The sequence below is a fragment of the Macadamia integrifolia genome, unplaced genomic scaffold (assembly GCF_013358625.1).
Source record: "Macadamia integrifolia cultivar HAES 741 unplaced genomic scaffold, SCU_Mint_v3 scaffold860, whole genome shotgun sequence".
NCBI lineage: Eukaryota > Viridiplantae > Streptophyta > Magnoliopsida > Proteales > Proteaceae > Macadamia > Macadamia integrifolia.
Genome location: NW_024870560.1, coordinates 181032 through 203131, shown reverse-complemented (window position 1 = coordinate 203131; position 22100 = coordinate 181032). Strand labels below are relative to the sequence as shown.

Genomic DNA, 22100 nt, shown 5'->3' with positions numbered 1-22100 from the left:
CTAGAAATCTTTGACGTGAATTGGGATCCTAATGACGATAACCATAATGAAGGATTCATGTTTGACAATATCTCTAGTGCAAGAAATGCAGTAAGGTGTGTAAGAGCTGTTACAGAGTCTATGTTTGTTCATCAATTTGGAGAAGCTATAATAGACAACTTGTACCAGAGATACACAGAGATTATTGCTGAGCACTTGTCTAAGGAGAATGCCAGAGAGAAGTCCAAATATGTTAGTCTATTAATTTCCTTGAAGAGGAAATGATGGCTCGTATGTGGAATTGAATTGCTGACAAATTCATCTATCAATAGCAATTACTGTATTTTATCTTTCTTTTTGGGTGAAAGTATATGGACACTTTTTTGTTTTTTGGGTTGTGTGAAAATACCATATGTTATCTCATGTTTTGAGGATGCACTGCAAACACGAAAATTTGAATATCAAGATTATAAATGAGAAAAGAAAGCATGATCTTGTGATAAAATCAAAGGTCAATAATACTTTATAACATTTATATTTGGGTTTGTCCGAATGACAGCCTCATAGGTGAAGCTTGGCTATCATAACCGGACATCTTCGAATATATTTTGTCACACCCTACCTTCACTAAGTTAATGACGTGTGACCTGGACAAATCCTTATGTCCAACCAATCCTCTAGGATCCTAGATGCAGTACTTCAATATCACAATCATTCAAGATTATCTGATAAAATTAGCAGAAAGATTATAAGATCATATCCATAGATATAAAACTGGTGATTCTATATATGATAGTACAAAATGATACAAGTGTTGTTATGAGTACATAACCACAACAGTTATAATACTATATATCACATTTATACAAAATGAACAAAAAGAAAGAAAATGATCTTCATCATCTTCAAGGTGTCCTATCAGAACAATCCTCACAAGCACAGTTAGGATCATGCTCCTCATACTTCGGCACCCACTAGTCATCAGCCACATAAACCGGTGTCTTATCACTTGCTGCCATCTGATTACCTATATTACTATCTAAAACAAAAACACAATCGTGGGGTGAGCTTCACTAAGCCCAATGAGAGGTGGGAACATGCAAGCAAACATAATTAGTAATGACGCAATGCATATACAATCATAGTTATCATATTGCGGAGGATGAATTCATTTGATTAGATAATCTAACAATGAAAATTAAGTCTGAAGTGCATAAGTGCTACTACAAAAAATTAGGTAATATCCCTGGTCTCGGAATGCGCCATCGGTCATCCAACTATATAAACCCTAGTTGTGATTAGAAGCCTTCCGGTCCTAGAATGCGACCTTCGAAGAAACCCTATCAACCCCCTCCTGGCATGCCATGACACTTAAATTACCATCGGCCATGTCGGCCTATGTTTGCATCCGACAACAATCATATCGTGTTATTGGAAGTCAACCAGCTACCCAAGAGAAATGAAGAATAGATATGATGCAATTAGAACTAGAAGAATTGCGTCATTTAGGTTTTGTATTATAACGTTTCTGATTTAAAAACTTGATTCTGGGTCTAGCACATTTTTTTTGCATTTTAATGTTTTCGGAGTGATTCTGCGTCTTAAATGTTGTATGGTAATGCTGAAAAAAAAATCATTTTTGTAACCTAGAAGAAACGGAACTTGTATGGTTCGCACTTAACCGAATTCTGTTAGAAACCAATATTAGGTACCCTTCAAGATAATATGAGTCCAAAAAAATTATCTTGATGAGATAAAGAAAAAAGATTATATTTTGGGCATCATCAAAGCTTTCTAGGGACAACTAGCTTCTTCTTGCTACTCTAACAAGCCGAGGCGCTATCACTTGTTCAAGGTGTTTGGACTTCCCAATGATAAGATCCTGTTAATATGTTTGATGGAAGTGGATCTACATTTTGCCAGGATTTGGTATCCGTTGGTTCTTGGGCATTTCTTCAAAAAAAAAAAAAAATTGATTAAAGGAAGACTGCCTTAACTCAAGGTTGAGAATTCAATCATTTAATTAATAAAGTTAAATCAAGCAGTAAACATCAACCTCATAGGGTCCTTTTAACTCCCACAGATCCTTTATGGTAGGTTCCATCTCCGTGTAAGATTACCATCTCCCTGTAAGTTTTTTATTTTATTTTATTTATTTATTTATTTTATGCAGGCCTTGGGTTTTGCTATTTAGGAAGACTGAAAAATCCTGAGAGAAAGAAATTCCTGTTTCAAAAACGCCCGCCAAAAGAGAGGGAGAGAAAAAAAAAGTCTTGAAAATTCCAGAGAGAATCGTCCAAAGCTCGACTTCGACGTTCTAGTAAGGAAGCCTTGCCCTAGTTTTGGAAGCCTGTGTCATCCATTTCAGGTCAGTGCGGGAGCACTGCTTAAGTTTTTTGTGATTAATTTCAGTTATTTTTTTTTTATTATAGTACGGAAGTAGTGCTTAATTATTTGTACTCTTGTCTATTTTCATGATGTAGCGCAGAAGCCTTACCCAAATTCCCATAGTTGATTCTTGTTCTAGGAATATAGCGTGGAAGCCCTACTAGTATTCCCAAAGCTGATTCCTGTTCTAGGAATATAGTATGGAAGTCTTGCCCAAATTCTCGTAACTGATTCATGTTCTAGGAATATAGTGTGGAAGCCCTGCCATATTCCCAAAGCTGATTCCTATTCTAGGAATATAGCACAGAAGTGTTGCCCAAATTCCTTTAGTTGATTCTTGTTCTAAGAATATAGCGTGAAAGCCTTGCCCGTATTCCCACAGCTGATTCCTATTCCAGGGATATAGTGTAGAAGCATTGCCCAAATTTCCAAAACCAAAATCCATTTTTAAACCATAGCATAGAAGTCTGGTCTAATTTCTTGCCCAAGTGTCGGAAGTTTTAATTTCTCTAAGAAAGTGAAAGTGAAATCTTTGCCCTTGAGTCGGGGAGAATTACTGAAAATTTCATTATTGTCACCAGTTGTTACCATGTAAATTTTTTATCGTAATTTCATTTGGGAACATGATACAAAACCCATCTCTGCATGCATTATTTTATAAGTTCACCACATAAAATAACTAGTTCTTTTGAATGCATTACATTACACATTTGTACATTAAATAATAGTCTACTTTAGCATTCCATGTGTCATCATATGTGCTCCTCACATAAGATAGCAATCATAATCATCATTTCATGAGGCATTACACACACACACACACACACACACACACACACACACACACACACACACACATATATGCAAATCAGTTAGTTGCATTTTTTCTCATATTATGTAGCTTATCATTTTATGTGCTTTCAATATAGATTATGTGTTATTCCATGTGATGTCTTAATAATTTTTGCAATTATTTCATGTAATAGTATACATGTGTTACATTATCTCATGTGGTAAAGTTTCAATGTTGGCTTAGACTGTTAAAATTCTCAGGGGAGAACATTCGAAATCCAAGCATCTAATAGAAAGATAGAAATTCCGGACGAGGTGGGTGCCTAACATCTTCCCACACTTGTAACCTGACACAGACCCCTATCTCTGAATCAAAATATGATGTCAAATTTGGGGTTCCATCATTTCACAGGAATCCAACCCTCTACTTGAGCTTGATCCCTCGATCGAAATTGGGCTCCACAACAAGGTTCTAGGCCTTGAATCTTAGATGGCGACTCCAAAAATCATGCTTTCCCCATCCCTCATAGTCACTAGACATGTTTGGAGAAATCACCCTGCAAGGCAAATAAGTGAGAGGAAATAAGTGGAAAAATGACAATAGAAAATAGTCCACAGGAACCCCAAGGGAATGAAGGAGAAAAGGAGGGAGGGTAACCTCTCTCTCTCTCTCTCCTCCCATCCGATCTCATCCACTCCCTTACAAATATGGCTGAGGGACCCTCCTCCATCTCAGGCTCCCTCAGGTGGACGTATAAAGATGCACACAATCCTTCAGTATAGATGATGTTGCCGAGGACGACAATGGCAGATGAGGACATGGGCCTCTCCATCCCTTACACTTGTGTAAGTTATCTTCCTCTCCCTATTGTGTATTTTTCTCTTCAGCCGTATCTCTTATTCTTTGTCCATTATAGGTTTCTCTTGCTATTTACATCAAGTCCCACTGGGTAATCCAGAGTTTCAACGCATGTTTGTACCGCCACGTAGAGCGTATTCGAGACCAGATATGCATTGAAACTTTGCCTTTCTGTTTTTCTTGGAGATCTTGATGAACTTTTGTTGACATCTCTCCACCTTCAGGATCTGGAGATTGCCTATCTTCAGTCAAGGCTGGCATAGTTTGACCTCGGATTTGGAGGCGGAGGATTTGACGTGGGCCCCACTTTCTCTGTGAATGATCTCAACCTCATTATAAGGTAACCAAAGTTTCCTTAGGCTTGTTTGGAAACAAATGAGTTTTGCTTATAACTCTTTATATGGTAACTTAAATTCATTGTGGCTTGTTTGGAAAATAAATGGGTTTTCTCTCATTACTGGGTTAATTCCCTAATCGGCCTTGGTGGACCCACCTCTGAGTGATCTAACATATTAATCCATTTATTGGTAGGTTATACCAACTATTGGAGGTGGTCCGAGGTGCATGGATGCACGGGCTCGGGCCGCATGGTCAAATAACATATTTTGTTGCAGTACTCCTATCAATGTGGGTCAATTATGCGCAACATAGTTGGGGTAACTTCACCTTGTTGCATTGGAGTTTCTAAGGCCTATACAAGGATGTGAGCCCGACTTTAGTGTAATTCATTACTCGGGTTTAGGTTAATCCCCTTAATGGAAAAAGACTTATATTGATTTCCATAAAAATTTGTAACCCTTCTAATTGTCTTGGCATGAATAACACTTACATGTGGGATCATTCATTCCCTCGTGGAAGAAAATTGCTACCTCCTAGTAGTCTTTGATACTGTCCCCCCCTTTTGGTTCATCTGCAGTTAGTCACACAAGGGGTACAAGTATAACACGTGGTATCCATGAGAAGCGACACGTCCTCTTATATGGTGGATTATGATAGGGACTTGTGGACACCAGAGCCCGAGGAGCATGACTTGGATTGTGCATGCAACACCTGTGCCTATACTACACCATGAGCCAAGAGTGATGCTGTCCATTATCGTTCGATGCCGTATTTTTGAATGTTTTGATTTTAGATATTATATGTATATCCTGAGAGTTTCTCTTGTGAAGGATAAAACACAATTATTATAATATATTTAACATTTAGCTTTCTCCCAAATGATTTGAAATTGACCTTGTGTTTATAAATATTTACCTTGGCCATCTTCTTGTAAACTTGCTCAGCAAAGGAGACGTCCTCAAATGCCTGTAGCTTCCAAGAATCATCCAGAAACCCGGGCCACCAATTTTTCCACGTGGGCTCGGTCTTTCATGTTTAGGTTCTAGAACAGGAAAGGTGACCTCTACGACTACCTTCTTCCAATTAGTGGCCTCTTCTGCTCGCTTCCCATCGCCTCCAATATCCATCTATAGCTAGGGTTCATCCATTCAAGTGGACATTTTAGGTTCAAGTTTGAGGTTTTAAGGTTACTACTTACACAATATAAGGTTACACATGGTAGGAAATATGATCAAAGATGACCGGAGACGAAGAAGAAGACTGATTTTATAATTAATATTTCAATTCATTGAAGAATAATTTAGAAAAGTGAAAATAATTGGTTTCACATGGCTGGAAATATGATCAAAGATGTCCGGTTATAATAGCCAAACTTCACCTATAACGATGTCATTCAGACAAACCCAAATATAAAGAGAGTGGATCAGGTTCACGTACGAGAATGTATGAGAACGACATTGATTCGTGGATTTAGAATCGATTTTCTCTCTCTTCATTTAATAGATTCTAAATCCACGGACCAGGGGCGTATGAGAACATTCTCGTATGTGAACCTGATCCGTTCACAATATAAATGCTATAAACTATTATTGACCTTTGATTTTACGACAAGATCATGTTTTCTTTTCTCATTTATAATCTTGATATCAAATTTCCATTTTACAGTGCATCCTCAATTCATAAGATAACATTTAGTATTTTCATACAATCCAAAAAACAAAAAAGTGTACATATACTTTCACCCAAAAAGAAAGATAAAATAGAGTAGTTGCTATTGATAGATGAATTTGTCAAAGCAATTCAATTCCACATACAAGCCTTCATTTCCTCTTCATGGAAATTAATAGACTAACATACTTGGACTTCTCTCTGGCATTCTCCTTAGACAAGTGCTCAGCAATAATCTCTGTGTATCTCTGGTACAAGTTGTCTATTATAGCTTCTCCAAATTGATGAACAAACATGGACTCTGTAACAGCTCTTACACACCTTACTGCATTTCTTGCACTAGAGATATTGTCAAACATGAATCCTTCATTATGGTTATCGTCATTAGGATCCCAATTCACGTCAAAGATTTCTAGCTTTTCCAAATCAAATAATCCGTCTCTTTCAATTATGGTCCTTAATTCTTCAAGACGAGGCGCATAAAGTGGTAAATTAAATGAATCCACCTTAGCCTCTTCAATGAGCCCCTAATGCAAAATAAGAAACATTTTGTTCTATATCAGGAAAGAGGTAATCAACATCAACAAAATAAATGTTAAAGACTTGGGAAGAACTCATCTATAAAAGTTAGCCATTAAGGAGAGGGTGCCCAAGTACCTTGATGATTACTTCTGCCTTCCTCATGGAATCCCAACAATTGATTCCATACAAGTAAAGGTTTAAGTGCAAAAGCATACCTTTGAGACCAGATCTTTGAGTGACTTTGCTAAAAGCTCCATGAGGGTACAAAAATCTCTGCTAAATGGATCCTCACTTTTATTTCCAAGCATTGTCATGACCATATGGCCTCCAGGTACTAGTTCATCATAACGTGACTTTAAGAACACTGAGAAATCCTTCTGAAATTGCTCCAAGTATGCCTTATGTACACTAGAAGAACTTGTCTTGGCCAGGTAAATTTGTCCCTAGTTATCCTCAGGTCCAATAGGAACCTATTACCATACCACAGTTAGGGTTGGGTATGAAATTTTTTATTTTAAATTTACCAAACAATTATCAGTTTATAAAAAACACAAAATAAATATTTTTGTCTAAAATAATTATTTTAACAGAAACATTGCCAAACAGACCCTTGACTCCAAAAACGGAGGTCAATTAAAAGGACTCTTAAAGTGGGTGTCATCAAGATTAATTGTGTGAGAAGTTATGTTAGTACCAAGCCAAGCTACTACTACACAAATTCAGAATGAAATTAATCAAATTCCATTGAGGATTCTGACCTGAGAAAGCCAATGAACACTGTAGGAAGAGTGAACAAAGTGAATAGTCTTGCATGGGAAGAGCCTTCCAATAAAAGAACCAGGCAGTCCTGATATGAAACATGGACCAAAATTTTCTCCCTTCTCCTTCTTGAGTTTCTCATATAAAGCTGGCAAGGACTTGAAAATGGTGTTGAAGTCATTCCCTGTAAGATCATTTAGTGCCACTTGGTATTCAAGCGATGGATGACCCAACCGGTTTCGTGCCAATTCAATAGTATCTATAATCTCTGTGAGTACCAATAGGCTGTTGGTTCCTGAAGAACAGCCCAAATCTGCTATGCACAAACAATGAGGGAGGGTGCTGTTGTAAACTTTCATTATGCTCTCCAATACCACCTTCATTGCAATTGTTGTCCCTGTTTTCTGAAAGGAGCCACCACAGAAGAGCATAAGACACACCACCACACACATACAAGAGAGAGAGAGAGAGAGAGAGAGAGAGAGAGAGAGACTTGGAAGGTGGAGTTGACTGCATAGCTGGTTTCTCCTTCTCCTCCAACCATGTGAAGAACCTCTTGCACATCCATGGCTTTCACCTTGTGGGCTCCCTTGCTAATTGAAGAAAGACAAGTAGCAGAAGAAGAAATGAAGAGAAGAGAGAAGGAATTCAGTGAGTTAGAAATGGAAGGCAAATGGGTTTTTTTATACCCAAAGGATACAACACATCTTCAAACTAATAACAATTTCCAAACAAATTCTATTTGAACCATAGTCAATCTCATGAAGGTGATCAAGATGAAGAGTCTCATTAAAGAGATCTTGGTATAAGTACACTGATGGGCCTATTAAATTTAAGATACCAAGAATCATAACTTCGTGCATGTCTCATTGGCTTGTGAATGTTAAGAAAAAAATCCATTAGGGAGGAATAGGGAAAGAAAAGTAAAAGATCAAATGTAGAGAAAAACTGTATCCCGAGCTTCTTGTTCCACCTCAGGTTCTTATGCTGGAAAACCGTGGAAAGAGAGAATCAAGGAGAAAATGAGATCTGTGGGTCGCAAGATTCTGCGATCCTCTCTATGGATCCTAAACTCCTTGAAGGTAGCATGCGGGGCAATGATAAACAATACACTGTATACTAAACAAACAGGTGTAAAATGCCAGCTTATTTTAACCTGACCTTATCCATTAGAGTCATGTCCTTCGTGTCCTTCTTACTCATCCGTGGGTTGCTCAAACGGTTAGGGAGAATTGGGAATTGTATGGATAGACACACGGTCACAGGTTCAATTCCCCATCTGTGCATCTGCGATTTAAGTAGAGACCGTGATGGTGGGTTGCTGTGCTAGTCTCTCCGAGAATTAGTCGAGGTGTGCATAAGCTGGCCCGGACACTTTGGTTAACACACAAAAAAAAAAAAAAAAAAAAAAAAAAAAAAAAAGAGTCATGTCCTTCCCCCAAAATGGGAATGTATTTATGGGTCCTAAAACCTTATCTTGGTGGCAACTCCACTTATTTGTTCACTCTCTTAGGAAGTGAGAATATACCTAGGCCAACAACAAACCCTGGAAGACTCAGTCTACATCTGCTTCCTCAGGTGCTTCTGGATTTTCATCCATTATACCTACACCACATATATAAATATTAGTACCACTTATATAAGGGTCATGTAACCCAAGGGGGTAGCGCAGTTGATGAGCAATGAATTTGGTACGAGCCATAAACTCAGACATCTTAAGTTTGACTCCCACTAGGCACATATTGGGCCACTCACACGGGGTGTTTAGTGCTCTTCACTACTTTTAGTGAAAATTGAATGGTTCTCATTCAACCTTGATACCCGTCATTAGTAAAAAAAATATAAAGGTGATGTATTAAATTCATAATTTACATTTAATATATGTTAATATAAAATAATTAAGATATCCCGGTTTACACGTCACAAGCATGTAATGCATATCTCATGCCAAACCCCTCGGCAGCGCATTGGAGAGAGTGCCTCAAGATTCAATTATAAGGGCTTACCTCGTTAGGGAGGAGAGAGAGTCAGAGCAATGTACACGGTTTGGTGTGTACATCTTTTTCCATCAAACATATAAATATTTAGGTTAAAATTTATTATTTACTATTTTCTGTAAAAATTAATATAAAAATAAAAAAATAATAAAATAAAATAAATAAATAAAAAATGCCAACCTTTCTCTACTTGAGCCCAACAAGGCTTGGACTGAGATTTCTTAGCCTGCAATTAAACCGCATCGGACTAGACTACGCTTGGACCCCATCTAGGCTTGGCTTTTCAAAATCAGACTATCCCGTTATCACCCCTATAGGAAAAGATTTCCTCAGCCTAGATGATATAAGCTGCCAAAATATCTACCATATTGCAGAACGAATGATTTCCAAATTTCATGGAATGGGAAATTGCAATGACCTTGCCTACATGTCAAGTTTAAGCCTAATAGAGTGGGCTAATTTTTCTTCACCGACTATAAAGGAGGAATCTCTTCACCTCTGCCATTTTTTCCATTTGATTGAACTAGAGGGGGTGCTTTCAACTTCATCTAGTAGGTGGTGGGAGTTAATGATATGAATGGAGAAGGGAAACTTTTGCCTCATCAAGTGGCAAAGTAAAGTTCTAAAAATCTAGGGACTACAGGGAGAGTGAACATATATGAATGTATGATGAAATATACAAGGATAAATATTATGACACATGTATTTTGATTGAATTTAGGTTCTAAAATTTGACAAGTGGATCTTCCGACCTAGAAATGTCAATCCAATATCAAAATCACAAGAAAACGTACGACATGACTCAAATAGTGGACTGTTAAGATAACCTTATCTCAATTGGGCAATATAAAAGAAATTATCCCTTTATTCTATGTCATCCATCTCGTTTATAGCATTAAAAATATTATAGGTGGAAAATTTTCTAATCCAGCAGGTCTAGAGATTGTCTAGAGATTATCTATAGACTGACACAAATAGCAGTGATACGGCCAACTTGATTTAGCTGAAATGATGTGAACTAATAGATCTCAGGGTCCGCTATTCACATGCCAAGGTTCAGCCAAAAATGAATTGGCCAAGTGAAAAATTAAAGGTATGAAAACATAGTAATAGAAAGGTTCTAAAAAGAAATACTGTTGAAAATACAACGGATTTTTCATTTTATGAGAGAATATGTGGTTGAATCTAACTCTAAAATGTGATATATGGTCTATCAAGACTATACTCTTGATATTTATAAAGACGAAATTACCAAATTACCTTTTCATATGGCAAAACTTGGTTCTAATCTTCGAGACACCCTCAAACTTACTCGTAAAGAAATTGTATTGACAAATCTTTTATATTAATTCCATCAAACACAAAAAATTATCAGATACTTGCAATATTACTCCCTGGGTTGATTTATGCAAAGCATATTTGTTAAGAGGCATACAAGGTGGTATTACAACGAAAGCAGACTTTAGATTGCTATTCACTACATCCAAACTAGAGCTTCAGAGGATGTGGCTCGAGAACACATAAGGCATATGATTGTTGAAACATGGAAGAAGTTAAATAAGGAACTAATAATCAGTAATGATTCTCTTCTGCCCCCAACATTTTATTAGAACCACCGTAAATCGTCCAGCATCACTATCTATATATCAATTTGGAGATGGCCAGTGCAAGGACTTTGATGGTTGATGGTACGAATGTTGGATAGAAGAGTATTACCCTCTCTTTTCTGTTTTTTTAAATAAGCATGAGGTAAAGGAATCCTGCGAACACTATTGACAAGGGTGAAACTCTTGTAGATAGATTAAGAGGATTGAAATTGTGGTTTGTTTGCTACTAATTTTCTCAGTTGTCTAAGTTATGATTGATGTATGCAGATTCCAAAATGGGATCGGCCTCCGCTGATTCTAATTATGATCTAATAACAGTCGGCTTGTGGCTACAAATGGGGTTGGGGAGGATGTGGAGGTAGAGGATGAAGTGGAAGATAAAATAGGAATATGGCTGATATGTGAAAAAATGAAAAATGTTCACAAGATATATATATGTATATATATATATATATATATATATAGAACATTGGGTACCTTAGGTGTAATTTTCATCAATTTTTCTTCCATCAACCAATGCAAAGAAATTTTTTTTCATATGTAGACACCAAGATTGGTTGAACTTATGACATTTCTATTACTGTCAAACCACTCTCCCACTTGGTTACCTGGGTTGTGACAAGGATGTTTTCTATCTTATATCTCTACCAAAATCTTTGATAGTAGTACCTTAACTATCACAGTCCATAACCAAACCAACTAAAATAATTGTAGCAAATCGATGTCAAGGTTATTTTCCTCCTGATTTTTCGTAGGTTATTTACTCTTTACACTTTCCTCCTCTTTTCTTAGGGTTTCCTTAGCGCTATGGATGCCACCTTCCAGTTCAAGGAGGCCTACAATCAGATGGACAAGGCTTGGAGGGAGAAGGATCACTTACAGGAGGAGCTGTTGAAGGTGGCGTACCATGCTGATACCTCAAAGAGCTGAGGGCTAAAGGTAGAAGTGTCTTCTAAGCTAAAGAAGCTAAAAAATTTCACGCTGTAGAAGGAGGGATTGGATCAAGAAGTTTAAGAACTCAAGGACCAGCTCTAGAAGGTTGAGGATGAGGACATGGTTTCTCTAAAGCAGTTGAAAACCACAACAAGGCCGACGATATGCAACAAGTAGAAACACAAAGTGGTGCCACACCTTGCCTCCACTTACCTAAAGATTGGTGACCTAGACACATACATGTGTACGCAATCCATCTAGAATCTCCGATGCAGTACTTTAAGGTCATAAAACTATGAAATGATTCTATAATGCACATAGATAATAATAGTTAGTAAAGTAACATTGTTGTTGATGAATTTTATTCATAATTATCATATTTACACAAAATAATGGTTTCCACAATGGATCATAATTACAGTTATACCCCTAATGTTACGTCAGATATATACATTAAAAGAATCAAAAGAGACGATGAATAGTATCATCATCAATGTGCTCCAAAAGCACAGTCGTTACATACACAGTATACCTCGTGCGTATTCAGCTCCTCAACCAAAAAATCGTCTCCGTAAAGAGCTGGCTCCTTGACAACGGTCCTAGGGTGGTTCCCTAGATCACCATCAAAAAAGGGTGCAAAAAATGGGGTGAGTTTCCACGAAGCCCAGCGAGGGGTGCACACACAAGTAGTCACAACAATATATGAAATGCAATTAACAGCAAGCCTCAACCACATCAATATGAATGCAACTAGATGAATGCAATGGCATGATCCAGTTTATTATTACACAATTCTAATCAACAGATTCTAAATCCATAGTGGATATTAGTGCTACTGTAGCATAGGTGGTATCCCTAGTCACGAATGTACATGATCGGTCCTCAATGACATAAGCTAGTTGCGTCTCAGGAGCATTCCTGTACCTACATTGCTACTTCAATACCCGGTCCATATTAATAATCCTCCATAGTACCACTACATCAATTGACACATCACAGGTAGGATATACTACTACTCCAGAACTAAACCTTGGGAGTAGGATTTTGTCATGACGCCATTACCCCCACCTCGGTCACTAAGAATTACCCAACCTAGGTCCATCAGACTGTAGGATTAACCAATATGTAAACCCCTATTGGCAAGGATTGTAGCACCTGGGTGGTTATCCTAGCTTAATGCATTCTATTATAATTTATATCATATCAGAAATACAAGGTGATCATATTTGGAAATGTAGTACTAATATCTCGCACAACCTTGGTCACTTGAATGTCCCACAACCTTAGCCATGCTGCACCTAGAACCATGATAACATGCTCTTTTACAATATGTGCATGCAGTACTAGTATCTCCCACAACCTCGGTCCATCGGAACGTCCCACAACCTCGGCCATGTTGCATCCCATTTATCTACATCCACCCCCAATATGCACATTCAATTTCTCAATAGTAATAGGTTCATAATGCAAATTTATGATCACACACATAGATAACATGTTGTAAACACTCCTTAAAATAATTCACAACAACCACTCACCTTAGATGATCTCAAACTTAGGAAGTTAGATAGTCTTGTATCACCTCGTATTTTCCCTCTTAGGTAGGTTAACCTAATTCAAAACATGCATAAATATCATATTTTATTCCCTTGAAATTTCCAGACAAAAGCTCAACAAAAATCCCTAACAAACCCCAAAAGTATAGGTCAGACCCATTGTGACCAGATGATGGAATCGGATGATGGTCCCAACTAGATAATGCCACTGGATGCCCAAAGGTGTAATACTTATCAAAAATCCAACTGGATGATGGTTCAGGTCGACCAATTGACCCAAAACTTGGGGCTTTTTGCCCAAAGTTGGGTAGATCCACTTTATACTATAGGGAGGTCATTATCCTCTTGGAGCAATACAAAATTTGGTTATTTGGTGGGTGATCTGACCATCACGGACACTTGGCTCAAATAGGGTATTTTTCACCAAATCGACTTCCCACTTGTGAGTCTTCACCCTCATGGCTTCTCTACACCTCCTAGGGCATAAAACATTACTTCTATGGTGGGAGATTCGACCAACCATGCATCCTTGGTTCAATTTAGTGCGACCTTCCACTTAGGACATCCACTTCCATAGTTTCCCCATACCTAAATGCTAGGGTATCCTTAGTTGGATCATATAGGTAGGAGTTCCCTCTCCTCATGGGTCTTACTTAGTGTACAATGTCCAAGAAGGTCTCTCCCTTAGCTTAGATTATGTTATTGTAGAGAGGGGAGAGAGAAAACACATATCGTGTACAAAAGAAGGGGAAGAGAACCTACCTTGGCAACAGGGAGGAGCGGTCGTCGCCAATTATACTTGGAGGAGTAGCTCCTTGCTCAGCTCCCACTTCCTTTTTCTCCTTCTCCTTCCTCTTCTTCTTCCTTTTCTTCTTTTCTCGTACAAGTAGCAACTGAGAAATGAAAGGGTAATTGGGCTTTATATAGGATCATTTATGACTAAAGCCTATTTGGCTAAAAAATGGGTTTTGGCCAAAAGGAATTAATTACTTATGGAACAGTGTGGGCCATCTCCAAGGGGTACATATGCATTAATCTATCACTATGGGAGTGTGGACACCCATTGGAGGGGTCTCGGGGCATATGGTTAGGTTGATGTGGGCCCCAGCTCCAAATAATCTTGTTTGGGTAGCATTTGCTATCTTTGGGGGTTACCATCGGGTCAATCGGTTAGGTCATCCGGTTGCTCCAAAAGGCTTCTTCTGGCTGGGCTGCTATCCCAATCTTAGTCCCACTTGCTTGGGGGCTTATGAGAGAGCTACATGACCTTAATATGAGCTTGCCCAATATGTTAAAAAGAAGGTCTCAAATGTTAGAATTGTTACCAGAGTCTTATGGGAGGTTTGAATCCCTTCCAATTCTGAAGTAAGTGGGGCATCCTTCCTTTCTTGAAAATAGACAACTGCTACCTAGTATCCATTGGTATTGGTATTCTCCTATGCCTCATATGTACAATCATAAAGGGGGAATTTTGGGTATGGGTATAACATTCCCCCCTCCTTGTAAGAAATTTTGTCCCCGAAATTGGATGTACTTGGTAATCCAAACGTTTGAGGATATTTCTCTTTCATCTCATCTTCATGTTTACAAGACGCTTCTTGTTTCGAGTGATTCCTCTAGTTGACTAGGACATAGGAATAGTCCGATTGCGGAGAATGTGGTCTCTCCGGTCAATTATCTCTTTCAATTATTCCTTGTACCTCTAATAAGTGTCAACCTCCAAAGGTACATGTGTCAAAATATGAGTTGGATCGGGGATGTACTTCTTAAGCATTGAAACATGGAGTACATTGTGAGCTCCTTCCAACTCAGGTGGCATAGCAACTCGGTATGCTATTGCTCTAACTTGGCCCAATATTTCATAAGGTCCCATAGATCGAGAACTTAGCTTTCCCTTCTTGCTGAACCTTTTCACTCCTCTCATTGGTGAGAATTTTAGAAAAAATTTATTAGCAACTTTAAACTCTAGGTGCTTCCTTTTGACATTAGCATAACGTCTCTGTCTTAACTGAGCTGCCTTGATTTTTTCCCTTATCACATCCACCTTTCACAAGTGGCTTGAATTAGTTCAGAATCTAGGACTCTTCACTCTCCAAATTCATCCCAATATAGGGGTGTTCTGCATTTCTTACCATATTGGACTTCATAAGGTGCCATACTTATAGTACTTGATAGCTATTGTTGTAGGAGAACTCTATGAGTGACACATGTTCATCCCAACTATATAGCTCATGTCTAACACACAAGTCCATAGGATATCTTCCAGAGTTTGTATGGTCCTCTTTGACTGTCTGTTTGTTTGTGAATGGAAAAATGTGCTGAAGCTCAATTGTGTCCCCATTGCCTTCTATGAACACTTCTAGAATTTAGAAGAATCTAGAATCATGGTCAGAGACAATACTAGTTAGTACACTATGTAATCTGACAATATTGTCCACATATTATTGAGCCAATATCTCCATGGAATAATTGTTCTTTATAGGAATGAAGTGGACTACTTTGGTCAACCGATCTATGACTACCCAGGTTGTATCATTCCCTTTCTGAGTACGAGGCAGTCCTGTGACAAAATCCATGGTGATATATTCCCATTTCCACTATGGCATAGGCAAAGGCTGCAACAAACCATGTGATCTCTGTCTCTCAGCTTTGATTTGTTGACAGTTCAGACATTTGCTACATGAATGGCTACATTAGCCATCATACCACTCCACCAATAGAATTTCTTCATATCCTTGTACATCTTTGTACAACCTGGATGAGTTGAGTAGGGTGATTTGTGTGCTTCCTTAAGTATCATTCCCTCATTTCTTAGTCCTTTGGTACACAGAGCCTGTCTATGAACTTGAGGACTCCTTTCTTAACTTAAAGTCCAAGTCCTTTTGTTTTCTTTCTTTTATATCATTTGCTCTCTTTTGTAGGTTTTCATCCAATAGTTGGGCAACTTGGATTTCCTCTATAAAAGAATGTTGTATCATTAATGCGCCCAAGGTTATTGTAACTTTATTCATCAATAGTTTCAAACCCATTCTCTTGGCTTCTTCAATCAACCACTCGTTCACACTCAATGTTGCTAGTGACAAAGTCTGGGATTTTCTACTCAAAGCATCGACCACCACATCGGCCTTCCCAGGGTGATAATTGATGGTGCAATCATAGTCTTTCATCAGTTCCAACCATCTATTTTGCCTTTCCAATTTCTGCTTCAATTCTTGGAAACTATCATCACATTCCTTAGACAGTAAAATTTCAATCCCTTTCATATCAGTCAAGTCATAGGGGCCAAAATGTAAGAGAAATTTTCTATGAACTTTCTATAGTATCCTGCTAATCCTAGGAAACTACGATCACACCCATGTTCTTGGGTGCTTCCCAATCCACAACATCCTTCACCTTTCTAGGATCACATCAATGCCCTTCTCTTAGACAACATACCCTAAGAAGTGTATTTGAGTAAGCCAAAATTTGCATCTGCTGAATTTTGCATACAACTACTTCTCTCTCAACCTTTGCAGTGCCAATCTCAAATGGATAGCATGTTCTTTTCTCTTTGAGTAGATCAGAATTTCGGTAATGAATACGATGAAAAAGTTGTCTAACATATCATAGAACACCATATTCATCAGCTCCATGAGCACTGAAGGTGCATTGGTTAACCCAAATGGCATAATTAGGAACTTATAGTGTCTATAACAGGTCCTTAAAGCTATCTTCTTGATGTCACACTCTCTAATCTTGAGCTGATGGTACCCAGATCTAAGGTCAATTTTAGAGAATGTAGTTGCACCTTGTAATTGATCAAACAGATCATCAATTCTGGGCAATAGGTACCAGTTCTTGATAATCAACTTGTAGAGCTCTTAGTAGTCTATGAACATTCTCATACTATAGTTCTTCTTCCTAACAAAGAGCACTAGTGCTCCTATGGGGACACACTAGGTCGGATGAATCCTTTCTCCATTAGGTCTTGCAGTTGTTCCTTTAGCTCTTTTAATTCTGAAAGTACCATCCTATATGGAGCTTTAGATATAGGTGCTGCTCCAGGAACTAAGTCAATAGTGAACTCTGTCTCTTGGTTCCGGGGTAGTCCAAATAGATCTTTGAGAAACACATCTGGGAAATCCCTCACGATCTCTTTTTTCTCCATAGGCTTACATTCTAAATTTGTGTCAACTACAGATGCCAATTAAGCCTCACATCCTTGTTCATGTAATGTTGTCACCTTAAGTGCAGACATCATTAGTTTCTTGGACTTTTTGACTTTTCTTCCTTGGTAAATAAACTCACCTCCTCCATGAAACTTGAATATAATTTTCTTCTCGGCACATTATACACATGCACTGTAGGAGGATAACCAATCCATGCTTAAGATGGCATTAAAGTTATGCATCTCTAATTTAATTAAGTGAGCAATCATGTCCCTCCCATAGACCTGAATGGGACATGGTTCATGTATCTCCTCCAATCCTACTTCACTCCCAGTGGGTATGCTAACAACTAAGTTATATGCCAACACTTTCGGATTAATACTCATCTTAGCAATAAAAGTTGGAGATACAAAGGAATGTGATGCACCTGTATCAAACAACACATATGCAGGGATCATTGATATAAAAAAGTACCCGTGACAACTCTGGGTGATGACTCCGCATCTTTAGCATTCAGTGCAAATACATTTCCCTCTAGTCTGGCTCCCTGTGGTGCCTAGGCTGGATGGATACCTAATAATGGTTGCACTGGTCTAACCGGTCATCTATATGGGTCACCTGGTCTCCTCTGTGGGTAGTTCTAGCAAAATGACCCTTTTGTTGGAAAACATGACACCTGTAGGGAGTTATCTGTGACTATGCTGTAGTAGGCCTGGGTGGTGGTGGAGCTTGCCTTGCCTCTGGCCTTCTAGACTGACTAGAAGCTGCACTAGTATATGTTCCCCTACTAAATCTTTTGGCTATTGTCCTCCTTCCTTGAGGGCTTGGTCATTTTCCCTCTGCTTATCTTCAATGGACTTGGCAGCTTGGACCAGTTGGGAATAACTGTGTAGGTACTGGGCAACCAACATAGGACCAATTGAGAGTCTCAATCCCTTCTTAAATCTTTTGGCCTTTGCATTGTCTCCCTTCAGATGGTCAGGTGCAAAGAATAATAATTTCTCAAACTTCTACTAATACTTCAACACTGACTTGGACCTTGCTTCAAATCCATGAACTTTGTTTCCTTCCTCTCTTTCACACTATCTGGGAAGTAGTTGTTGTATAATCCCATGCTCTTAAGTGACGTTGGGCTGTAAAGCCACCAAAATGGGTTTAGTGGATTTTCACCATGCATTAACCTCATTCTGGAGTTGATAATTTACACACAACTTCTGTTCATCTGTTATGCATAATACCTTAAATGCCTTTTCCATTCCCTCTATTTTGTGGGTGCCAAAAGATCCTATGCAATCCTACTAAAATAAGGAGGCCTAAGTTCTGGAATTTCTCCATCAATTTCACATTATCCATTACTATAGACAATATGGTCTGACTTTGTGGTGTCATTTGCCTTTGTGGTACTAGTGGGTCAAGCTGTGAAGCAGAATGTACATTGGAAGGCTGTCAGATGTACTGTAGGGTGAACTGTGATCTCTATGGGAAGTATTCTTGCTGCACCTGTGGTGGGGTAGTCTAACCTTCACGAGTCTAAAGCACAACATTGATCTATGCATTTAGTCCCATCATAAATTGTAATTATTTCTGCTACAACCCTTGCATTATAATATTCTATTACTACTACAACCTTGTAACATGTTGCCCATGATTGAGGTTACATCATAAGCAGATAGTATGGGTGGAGCAAGAGGGGCTCTTAGCATAGTGGTATCTGGCATTACTTCCCGATTGGGTTTAGGAGATGGTGACAGGTCATCAATAGATCTAGTGGCAAGACATTGCCTTTTGAGTGTTCGAGCTTTTCTTTGCGCCATAGGAATTTTCTATTTTAAGATGATATAGTCTATTCCATTCAAATTTGCACCATCCAAACAAAATTTATACATGCACAAGAATTCAATTGGCCTTTCATGCATACATATCAAAAATCAACCCATTAAGAAAATTTTACCTCCACCTCCTCAGGAGTAGATTTCCTAACATTTCATATTGTTTTGCTTGTTTCTAGTTTGTGCCGAACTTGCTAGTGGTTTGGACTGACAACTTTTGTTATGTCTTTTTTTCTCCTCATTTTCTTGAAATTGTTCATTTCTCTAAATTGTAAAACTTATGCTCTTAATGGAATTATCAATGTTATCGATTTTGACACCTAACTAGTTTCACATGTGTGCACTATGATTTTATGTGTTTATCTTTAAGTTTTTAATTTGAATTCTAATCACTAAAAATTCCTAACATTTAATAAATTTTATGATTTAAAGTAGAGTATCACGCTCTGATACCACTCGTTATCACCCCCACCTCCACTAACCTGAAGGCTCGTGACTTGGATAGATACATGTGTCCACAATCCATCCAGGATCTTTGTTGCAATACGTTAAAGTCATAAAACTATGAAATGGTTCTACAATTCACATAAATAGTAATAGTCAGTAAAATAGCACTACTAGTGAATCCTATTGATGATTACCATATTTACACAAAAAATGGTTTCCACAATAGATCATAATTATGTCCCTAAGGCTACATTAGATATATACATAAATAGAAAAAATAAAGAAGGCAAATACTATCATCCTCAATGTGCTCTAAAAGCATAATCATCACATTTTCAATCTACAGCGTGCATAGCTACCTCCTCAACTCAAATATCGTCTCCATATATAGTTGGCCCCTCGACAAAAGTCTCGGAGTGGTTCCCTGGATCACCATATAAAAATGGTGTAACAAATATAGTGAGTTTTCTCGAAGCCTAATGAGGCATGGACACAGAAGCAATCACAATAATATATGAAATGCAATTAACAATAATGCTCAACCACATCAATATGAATGCAAATAATTAAATGCAATGTCATGATTTGATTTATTATCACATAACTCTAATTAACAGATTCTAAGTCCATAGTGCGTATTAGTGCTACTACAACATATGTGGTATCCCCAGTCATGAATGTACGTTATTAGTCCCAAAGGATATAAGCTAGTTTCGAGTCAAGAGCATGGTTGTCCAACATGGCTACTTCGGTAACCAGTAAGCCCCTATTAATAATCCTCCATAATACCACTACATTGAATCACACATCGTATGTATAAAATACCACTACCCCGGAACCAAACCTTCAAAGTAGGTTTTGTCACAACACCGGTGCTCCCCCACTTCGGTCACAAGAAGATCCCCCAACCTCGGTCTACCAGATGATAGGATCAGCCAATACATAAACCCCTATTGGCAAGGGCTGTAACACTAGGGTGGTTATCCTAGCCCAATGCATTTTATCATGATTCATATCATAACACAAATACAAGGTGGTCATGCTTGGAAATATAGTATCGGTATCTCCCACAACCTCGACCATGCCGCACTCACAACTATGACCACACACTCTCACATACTATGGGCATATAGTAGTGATATCCCCCATTACCTCAGTCCATCAGAATATCCAACAACCTTAACAATGTTACTTCCACACCAACACGCACATTCAAGTTCTCAATAGTAATAGGTTCATAATGCATAATTGGTGATCACACACATAGATAACATGTTGTAAACACTCCTTAAAATGATTCACAACAGCCACTTGCCTTAGATGATCTCAAACTTAGGAAATTTGACACTTTGTATCACCTCTTATTTTTCCACTTAAGTTAGGTTAACCTAATTCAAAACATGCATAAATATTATATTTTATTCCTTTTAAATCCCAAAAAAAAACCCTACAAGAATCCCTAACAAACTCCAATAGTATAGGTTAGACCCATTGTGACTGGATGATGGTCCCAACCAGATAATGTTATATGATGATTATCCTGAAGGTGTGAAACCCGTCAAAATCCAATCGGATGATGGTTCAGGTCGATCGGTTGGATCATCTGATTGGCCAAAAAATTGGGGCTTTTCACCCAAACTTGCCCATATCCACTCTATACTTTATGGAGGTCATTTTATCCTCTCGGAGCCATACAAAATTTGGTCATTTGCTGGGTGATCCAACCATCACCTACACTTGGCTCAAAGAAAGTATTTTTCACTAAATCAACTTCCCAATTGTGGGTCTTCACCCTCATGGCTTCTCTATGCCTCCTAGGGCATAAAACATTATGGTGGGAGACTCGAACCCCCCACACATCCTTAGCTCAATTTGGTGCAACCTTCCACTTAGGACACCACTTCCATAGTTTCCTCATACCGATATGCTAGGTATCCTTAGTTGGATTATATAGGTAGTTGATGAGCATATTTATGAGTGAAATTTAGGATAGTAAACATGCATTTTACATATTTAGAATGGAGCTACCTTGGATTTTACTATCTTTTTATAGGTTTTATATTTTCAATGCCTTAAGGACTATCGAGCGCTATATCTCCAATTTTACACATAAAGAGGTCCTGTTTCTTTTCATGGTTGCAAAGAGGATAAAATTCTGGGCAAGATGGATGTGTTCAGTTTAAAGTACACATCCGTTTGGTCACCAGTACAAGTGATTATTCTTTTCAGGCCAGAAAAAATAATAATGGATCAGAACTGAACCAAGATGCAGAACCA

At 38.2% G+C, this 22100-nt stretch overlaps 2 protein-coding genes across 2 annotated transcripts in view; one reads left to right on the top strand and one right to left on the bottom strand.

Annotated features, from left to right (window-relative positions):
- The window catches only part of LOC122070240 (S-adenosyl-L-methionine:benzoic acid/salicylic acid carboxyl methyltransferase 3-like), a 1989-nt gene extending 1587 nt beyond the window's left edge, over positions 1–402 (top strand). The window contains exon 5 of the mRNA XM_042634366.1: positions 5–402. Within this exon, the coding sequence (XP_042490300.1) occupies positions 5–264 (260 nt within the window). The 3' untranslated portion in view covers positions 265–402. The remainder of the gene's footprint in view (positions 1–4) is intronic.
- Positions 403–6177: 5775 nt separating this feature from the next.
- Positions 6178–7665, bottom strand: LOC122070239 (S-adenosyl-L-methionine:benzoic acid/salicylic acid carboxyl methyltransferase 1-like). The gene is made up of 3 exons (XM_042634365.1): positions 7306–7665; positions 6763–6924; positions 6178–6552 (listed from the first exon to the last, which is right to left on the bottom strand). Exons 1-3 carry the CDS (start codon positions 7663–7665, stop codon positions 6178–6180), a joined length of 897 nt encoding a protein of 298 aa, XP_042490299.1.
- Positions 7666–22100: the final 14435 nt, after the last annotated feature.